The following is a 9332-nucleotide window of genomic DNA, read 5'->3' on the forward strand; positions in this document are numbered from 1 at the left end:
GGATATGTTGTCGACACAACTTAAAGTCCATCTCTAACAAGCTCACCGAGTCCGCCTTCATCGCCCTCAGGTACTCCTTACCCTTTAGCAAATTATGTAAATTGTGATAAATTTTCGAGTCGGCACAAACATTTTCTTGCAGCTATCACTACGGGTATTGAACCACCTTCTTTTAAAATTGCCGTTCGTTACGATAATTGGTATCAGGTAATGCAAGATGAAATTCGTGCTCAGTGGAGGGATTAGATTATGGAGAAACATTTATTCCTGTTGTCAAAATGGTAACCATACGGACCTTTCTTGCCGTTGCTGCTGTGAAGAAATGGGAGCTTCACCAAATGGATGTGCATAACGTATTTTTACATGACGACTTATCTCAGGAAGTTCATATGAAACTTACCCCTGGATTCAGTCATGGAAAATAAGAGAAAGAGTGTCGTTTAAAAAAGTTTATACGGTCTCCGACAGGCTCCTCGCTGTTGGTTTGTTAAGCTTGCTGGTGCTCTGCGTGCGTATGGGTTTCTTCAGTCTTATTCGGATTACTCCCTCTTTACTTACTCTCGTGACAAGGTACATTTACATGTTCTAGTGTATGTAGTTGACCTTATTATTGCGGGAAATAATTCGACTGTTGTTGCCGCATTTAAGTCATATTTGAGTCGTTGATTCCATATGAAGGACTTGGGTCCATTGAAATATTTTCTCGGTCGTAAAGTAGCCCTGAGCACCGAAGGTATTTTTCTTAATCAGCGTAAGTACGCTCTTGGTATTGTGTCTGAAACTGGCCTGTAAGGGGCCAAGCCGGCTGCTACGCCACTTGAACAACATCACACGCTCCGTTCTAATGACGGTCCTTTCTTGTTGATGTCAAAAGTTATCGACGTTTGGTTGGTCGTTTGGTTTACCTAGCGGTGACCCGTCCTGATCTCTCTTTTGCTAACCACACTATTTCTCAATTCATGCAACAACCTCGTAAAGCACATATGGAGGCCGCTTTATGAGTAGTACGCTACCTTAAAGGTAGTCCGGGTCAGGGCATTTTGTTGCGGTCTGATAGTAACTTTCATGTCTCTGGATGGTGTAATTCTGATTGGGCTGGGTGCCCCGTAAATCGGCGCTCAGTTGCTGGCTGGTTCATCTTTCTTGGTAATTCTCCAATCTCGTGGAAGACATAGAAGGAGCATACCGTCTCACTCTCTTTGGCTGAGGCGGAAAATCGATCCATGGCTTCTGTTGTGTGTGAATTAAAATGGCTCAAAGCTCTTCTTGCTAGTTTGGGTGTTTCATTCTCTCTTCCTATCAACTTATATTGTGATAGTCAGTTTACTCTTCACTTAGCACAAAACCCCGTTTTCCATAAGCGTGCAAAACACATTGATATTGATTATCATTTTGTACGAGATGCTATTATGGACTGCCTGATTGCGACCTCTCATGTTTCTACAAACGAGCAGCTCCCTGACATCTTCACTAAGGCTTTGGGTGTCAGTCAGTTTACTTATATCCGTTGCAAGCTGGACATTATAGACCTCCATGCTCCAATTTGAGGAAGAAGGGGGGGTGGGGGGGGGGGGGGGGGGTATTAGGCATAATATCGTCGTAATGTAGTCGTAGTATAATATATGTCGTCATAATATAATGTGTTTGTTAAGGAAATATTTCCCTAATATACGGAGACTCTTATACTATATAAACCGATTGATTATAATGAGAACGTACAGACTTCCGCTTTTAATCTATAAACATGGTATCGAGCCAAACCTAAAACCTAAAACCTAAAACTAAAACTACCTCCATTGTCTTCTTCTTCTTCTTCCTCTCACCATGACAGGGGAAGGAGTTGGTACAAATATTCCTCAAAATATTCCTGGAAAATCAAAACAATATCGAAAAAATTGAGACCCTTTCTCCTTTTTATTCTCGGTTCTCACGATATACCTGGTATAACTATTTCACTTGTTAAATTAACGAGTGATAACTATGAAGATTGAAGTCGTTTTATGCGTATGTCGCTAAAATCCCGTAGCAAATTTGGATTTTGTGATGGTACAATAAAAAACCCAACCGAAAAATTGATGCTTGAACAATGGGAAGTTGTCAATTGCACCACTGTTCAGTGGCTTCGAAATACAATTGACTCTTCTCTACTCGAAATTGTTCATTATGTTGAAAATGATGCCACATTATGGGCAGATTTGGAGGAACGGTTCGTTATCATTGATGGTACGTCGATCTATGCCCTCAAAACAGAACTTGGTAATAATAAGCAAACTAAAGGTATGTCCGTTACTGCTTATTATGGCAAACTGAAAGCGTTGTGGGATGCTTTTGCCGTTCACGAACCACCCATCGTTTGTAAGTGCGGGAGGTGTTATCGCGAGATTTCCCCACAAGCTATTAAACATCTAGACAATGAACGACTCCATATATTTTTCATGGGTCTTGATAGCACTTTATATGGCAATATTCGTAATAAAAAATTCAAACTTGAACCGCTGCCTACCCTTAATCGCGAATATCACGCTGCACTACAGGCTGAGCGTCTCCTTGCTCCTGTCTCGGTGCAACTTGATGTCCCGGATGTGGTTGCCCTCGCTGTACCTGGAGCCACCTGTACCCTCACTAACTGGAAAGCTATTCCTGAGAAAGAAATGATTGAACGACGTAAGATTTATTGTTCTCATTGTACTGTGAATGGACACGATCTTAACTCGTGTTTTATTAAGCAAAAAAAATCCTGGACTGGCGTGGGGTGATTGGTCTCGTAACCTTGCCGAACTTCGCCGTGGGAAAGGTGGAGGCACGAGGGCTGGTGGTTCTGCCTCGGGGTCCAACTGTGGTGGGTCCTCTGTTCGTGCTAATATAGTGTTTTCTGGTGATGACCCGTCTACGTCTATTCACTCTATCTCGTCTTCTGATCGGTTATCTGGTATGTCTAATACTTCGATTATCGATATTGTTGCTTCAAATCATGTCACGGGTGACTTACTGCTAATTACAGAACAAATTACAATTCCCGCGTGTCCTGCTGGTCTTCCTAATGGACAGGAGGTCATGTATCCATCATGCGAACGGTGTATATTAATGATAAAATTGTGCCTTTTCGGGTTTTGTTTGTTTTTAGCTTAACCTGTAACTTAATATCTATGTCCCAATTGACTCTTGATAGGAATTATATTTTGCACTTTGCTAAAGATTCTTGTTTTATTTAAGACCGTTCCTCGAAGACGATGATTGTAGTAGGTGAGCTGCGGATGGACTTTATTTTCTTCATTCGGAGGCTAGACACTAGGTGGTTCATAAAGTGGGCACGGAGGCAATGTTCGATTTGTGTCACCGAATGCTTAGCCATCCGGTTGATCGATTGGTTAAATTATTACCTTTAACTCGTAATATTAGTTTGAATAAAGGCTTGGTGTGCGAGGTGTGCCACCTCGCTAAACAACATCGTAATAGTTTTGACTTAAGTGACAATATTGCTAAAAACGTTTTTGAATTAATACATTGTGATCAACGGGGTCCATATTGCATTCCTTCATATTGTGGTGCAAAGTATTTTTTAACCTTTGTTGATGACCACTTTCGGTCCGTATGGGTTTATTTGTTGATGGATAAGACCGAAGTCACAGAAATGTTTATGAATTTTATGGCAATAGTGCAAACACAATTCTCAAAACCGGTTCAGACGGTGCGGAGCAACAATGGTAATGAGTTTAATTGTATGGCAGGTTATTTCTTTTAACATGGGATTCATTTTCAGACATCTTGCATTGGTACGCCGCAGCAAAATGGTTGTGTTGAACGTAAGCATCGTCATATCCTAAATGTTGCTCGATCTCTGCTTTTTCAAGCGTACCTTCCCAAGAAATTTTAAGGTGAATGTATACTTACTGTCACATATTTAATCAACCGTAGTCTGTCTGCCTTGCTCTCTAATAGGACGCCATACGAGGTATTGTTGGGTGCATCTCTATCTTATACAAATTTACGAGTGTTTGGTTGTCTGTGCTTTGTCCCCAACCAAAAAAAATTGGGGTGACAAGTTTGAATAACGAAGTTGTAAATGCATAATTCTAGGTTACCCTCGCAATAAGAAAGGGTGAAGAGTTTATGATCTTAAGACGAAAACAAACTTGTATCTCGTGATGGTTTTTTTTATGAAAACTCATTTCCGTTTGCTAATTCAGACGAATTGGCTACTCCTATTGGTCCAAATAACATCATTTCAGTGACGAACCGTGCCCTTCTGTAACACCTCCTTCTTACCGGACCAAGGTAACTGGGAGATATTACCATCTCGGATTTCCGAGGCAAGGAAATCGGAATTACAATTAAGAAACTCTATAAATAAATAACAAGTCTAGTGATTTACGTAACAAAGAATGATTGAAACATGAACTATAACTACCATCTATGTTATCTATCAACTATCCAAGTACTCGACTCTAAGCCTAAAGTGCGTCTCGTCTCCCGCGTGACACCAAATCAACCTGTACTCAACCTACTCCCCATATGATCGGAAATATCATATGGATCGACACAGGCCACCCCGGAAATAGGTGACAATTTACACAGATACACACACGTCAGTTGTAATAAATAAAGATAGACACAACGTGATAAATAAATATGCAACATGCTAATGATATGAATAAGACATGATTATACAATCATGATAAATAAATATGCAACATGATAAATAAATATGCAATATTTGACCACGAAAAGTCTTCTTAAGGTCCTTGTACAACTTATCACCACCCCGATGGATTGTAACAATCTGGAATAAGAACGAAGTAGCAAAGGAGAAAAGAGAAGTCTGCTTAAGAGAGTAATTAAGGATAATAGAGTGTAAAGTATATGTCAAAAGTGTGTTTAACCTAATGAGCCCTTCACCTTATATAGGGAAGAGTTTTTATTAACTAAACTAAGCTAATCACGGATTTGTTGGAATATGTGTCCTCAACAATAGTCCGATCACATGATTTAATATCACAATTAAATCTCATATTAAGAATACGTAAGGGATGATTTATTAGATAATCAACTGATCATCATTAATCGGTAATGATTGGTTGACTAGAGTTTGACATTACTATCGTATGACGGTGGTGGTCAGTTGATCCCTTAAGGTCACACCTAAAGGACAATTCCCTTAATAGACAAATTGATTAATTGTATGATGATACAAGTTGATCAATTCCTTAAAATTGAACAATTCACTTGAGAGAGAGAATATTGATATCTTATTGTAATGGGATTTAATAAGATTTATTTTAGTAATTGAAATACTTTATTACTAAAAATTTTTATTGTTTGTGAAACAATTGAGATAAGAGTGAATGGTTAATTATAATTACAAGATGTTGTGAATTATAATCCTATGACCCATTTTATTTATGTGATCAAGTATCTTTAGTCAATTTGTTGTATGTAATTTAATTAATTTATAAAATGATATTTATGTGATAAATATGCATTAAATTAATTAATAACATATAAAATACTATATGTGACATATTGTCTGACAAATGACAAATTGATAAAATAAAATAGTAGTCCATTTTATGTAGGTTGGACCGAAATGGAGGGAGTGTTAGTGGGTTTTGGTTGTTTTATTTTATTTGATAAAATAGCATGATGATGCCTACCTATAACTAGCCTTACACGTACTCTTACACATCTTACACATCCAATTCTTGTGAAGACAAAAAGAGGAAACTAAGATGCCCTCTTTGGACTCACCCTACCCGGCCTCCACCTCCTCTCTATGAGAACTTTGTTCTCATTTTTCCACTCACTCATACATTCATATTTTTCTACATGCAAAAATATTCTCATATTCTCTCAATCTCTCTAAAACAAATTTTTAGAAATACAAGCATTTTTTTCATCCATTCTAATATCAAAATAAGATTACTAGTGTAGTGATAGTGATAATATTAGAATTAATTTTAAGGATACTAGTTTATTAATCTAGTTAATTAGTATACTAGTTTAAGGGATAAGTCTTGGGTGCAATCTAAGGAGGATCTCTACTTTGGGATTTTTGGAGCATTATCCAACACATTAAGCTCAAGAACAAATAAGGAAGGTGGCCTTATTTGTGCCCTATATTTCGGACCTATATACAATGTAAGGGACATTGTTTTTCTTCATAAATCTCTTATTTTGTTATGCATGCACTAGATCTAAAGAACAAATAATTAAGAAGTTAATTAGTTCATGATTAGAGGAGTCTAATAAGAGGTAAATAAACCTAACAAGTGGTATCAGCGCATAAGATGTTACATGCATAATCGGTTATTGTTTTTCCGAGTTAAAATGTTAACATATAAAACTAAAAATTTGTGATTTATATGAGTAAGCCATGAAATAATTATGCTTGTTATATATTCTGATGTAAAATGTTTTTAGGTCATTTTTATGATTTATGAAAATTTATTGCTCATTTTAATGATTTTTAGTGATTTTATTACATTTTTATGAGTAAAAGAAACTTTTATTCACTAAAATAAGTTAACCTTCACTAATGGCCGTGGTATTTTAGTATGACCTCACATGAATATTTTATGTATTGCATGTAAAATATCATATTAATGTGATTAATATTTCATGATTTATGAATTTTAAGTGTAAAAATTGCATAAATAGAGGTTAAATGACTAAAAATGATTAAACTTACTCTCTGACCTTGAACATTTTATATGACCTCACATGGTGTAAAATCTCGTATTAATTGGATTAATATTGCATGATTTATGATTTTTATGAGATAAAAATGGATTAAAAGAGGTAAAATGGTTAAAAATAGTTAAATTTCGAATTAGGCCATGAAACTTTAATATGTTGTCACATGTATGATTTACAGGGTGTATGTAAATTTGGAGATCAAATGATCTCATTTAGCATAATTTATTAATTTTTAGAGTAAAAATGACATAAATAGTGACTATTTTAGCATAAATAGCTAAAACAAATTGCATGGCATGAGAAAATTATCTTAGGTTTCATAAATATCCCAATAATCATATCTAAAGTTGTAAAATTGATTGGATTGATTTTTGTATACTTTAGATGTTTTATGAGATAAAACCGACAAATTGCAACTATATTTTCTCGAAATTAATTCGAAAATTTTAACCATGATTTTTGACATTATGAGTGTCATGAAATTATTCCAGAATGTTCAAAATTTTAAAATTCAAAATTTGAAATTATTGTAATTTAATTTGGATTTATTTCATAAATGTTATGTTTTTAAGGTAAAAAATGAGTATAAAAATTAAATTAAGTTGAATTATTGTCAAAAATTGAGTGATGAATAATTTTTGAGTCCTAAGAGTGTTAGAATAATTAACTTGAGCTTAGATGTGATTTAAGTGTTAATTTGTGATTTTAAGAAGTGATGATCACGCATTTCCATAAAATCGGGTTATATAATCGATATAATTTAAATAGGGCGATTTGACACATTATTTGGCATGATAGACACATATTATAATGCTGCATATTTCAATTGTTGAATTTATTTTTATTTAAATAATTTTGAATTATGTAATTTTATCTTAGTATGGCCTTAGTTTTAATCGATACTAGTTTTAATCCCGTGCAAAAAATGCACGGGTAGATTTTTTATTATAACATTTGAAATATGTTAATTAATATGATAATTAGATATATTTAAAACTTTATCTATATTAATTTAAACCAAATTACTACTATCATAAATCTTTTATTTTTCCGAGATTATGTTAGAGCCGTGTAAAATTTTACGAGTTTCTTTATTAAGTTATTAATAAAAATATTGGTATAAACTGTTTAATTTCAAATTCTAAACAATATAAACCAACAAATTTAGAAATTTACAAATAATAAAAAACATCTAATAAAATTATAAATATTTGAAACAACAATAGCCATATACGTTAATATGTACATGAATTCAAATAAACATGAAATCATATGCTCAATAATATACACTAATTGGACCCATAAAAAAAAAGCAAAACCGTCGACAAAACTTTTATCATAAGACCAAATCCAATACAACTTATACAATTAATCTTAAGTTGAAAGTTTTAACTTAAAATGTCTCGCATACATTGCTTTATTTAAATTAGTTGTAATATATAGCCATATCCACCCTCATAAAACTTGGAACATCCATTCTAATCTTATTTGTCATCAACCCATATATTTTTAATGTCTTCAAATTTGGATTGATAAATTAACAGCAATTCTTCTATAAGACCGTCCTATAATATAGGACCAGTCAAATAGAAAAATGACTTAAACTAATCAATAAATTGTATTTGTATTTTAATATTATTTTGAACTCGATATCTTATGAGTAATACTGACACATTTAAATAGGTAAGTTATCTTTATAAAACATTAGGTTGTCAAAATAAAACAAATTTTTACGAATTTATCAATTAATTTTATTGGGCTTTTTGTAATTGGACTTATTTTACACATAAAGTGGTCTTATATAACAATTTATGATAAATTAAATACGGGTTATCCAAATACTTACCCATAATATTCCCCTAAAAAAAACCCTTAACACTATTTTATCCTCCTCTAAATCTTTCACCTACACAGCACGCTTTCATTCTTGACAAATTATCATATTTGTCTTCTAAATTGCTCCGTTAATTTGCATACAAAATTATCACTTATTTTCTCCACCTCATTTACCACTATTAAAATAACTCCAAATCAGCGCATAGTTCATTTTTAATTGCTCATACAAATTATCACTAATCTAACCTTAACATCAACCTAATTTCTATCTAATTAGATCGTCATTTATGAAGTTACTGGGAACTAATCATTTGAAAAAATTATGTAAGTAGACTAATCCATTGATTTTTTTTCTTACTTTTTATGTTAAGTTGTGGTTTCATCAAAATATACGAAGTGACGATTTATTTGTCTACTTCAGTAACTCTATACATTTATGTTGTTTAAAATGTTTTTGGATATAAAATTAGTGTATCAAATGTATTTTTAATTTAAAATATTTCTGAAATTGTGTTAGAAAATTGTTTCTTAATGACTGAAATTCTCAACATGATTACATAAAAATAAGTTGTCATTTAGTAATTATTTATCCACTTCAGTGGATCTAAAGTTTTGTTTCAAATTATGCATTGAATTGAATTACCTATATTTACTTCATATTTTACACTATGAAAGACTACTGTCATTATAATAATAATGAATAATTCAATTTGAATAAGTTGTTGAATACTTTTATATTTCTTAGCTAATTTAAAGGTGATGGATCTAAAGTTGATTTATATATAGGGGATTGTACTTTTTAA

At 33.3% G+C, this 9332-nt stretch overlaps 1 protein-coding gene across 1 annotated transcript; it reads left to right on the plus strand.

Moving 5' to 3' along the window:
- Positions 1 to 278: 278 nt before the first annotated feature.
- Positions 279 to 1547, plus strand: LOC141630879 (uncharacterized). Its single transcript, XM_074443625.1, has 4 exons — positions 279 to 353; positions 469 to 570; positions 679 to 788; positions 1319 to 1547. Exons 1-4 carry the CDS (start codon positions 279 to 281, stop codon positions 1545 to 1547), a joined length of 516 nt encoding a protein of 171 aa, XP_074299726.1.
- The last annotated feature ends 7785 nt before the right edge of the window (positions 1548 to 9332 follow it).

The sequence above is a fragment of the Silene latifolia genome, chromosome Y (assembly GCF_048544455.1).
Source record: "Silene latifolia isolate original U9 population chromosome Y, ASM4854445v1, whole genome shotgun sequence".
Lineage (NCBI taxonomy): Eukaryota > Viridiplantae > Streptophyta > Magnoliopsida > Caryophyllales > Caryophyllaceae > Silene > Silene latifolia.

Excerpts from the sequence above, each read along its gene's own strand:
- LOC141630879 (XM_074443625.1), top strand. The coding sequence starts at position 279 with ATGGTAACCATACGGACCTTTCTTGCCGTTGCTGCTGTGAAGAAATGG. Across the intron at positions 354-468 it reads ACCAAATGGATGTGCATAAC|GCTCCTCGCTGTTGGTTTGT; the intron begins GTATTTTTACAT and ends GGTCTCCGACAG. Across the intron at positions 571-678 it reads TTACTTACTCTCGTGACAAG|GACTTGGGTCCATTGAAATA; the intron begins GTACATTTACAT and ends TTCCATATGAAG.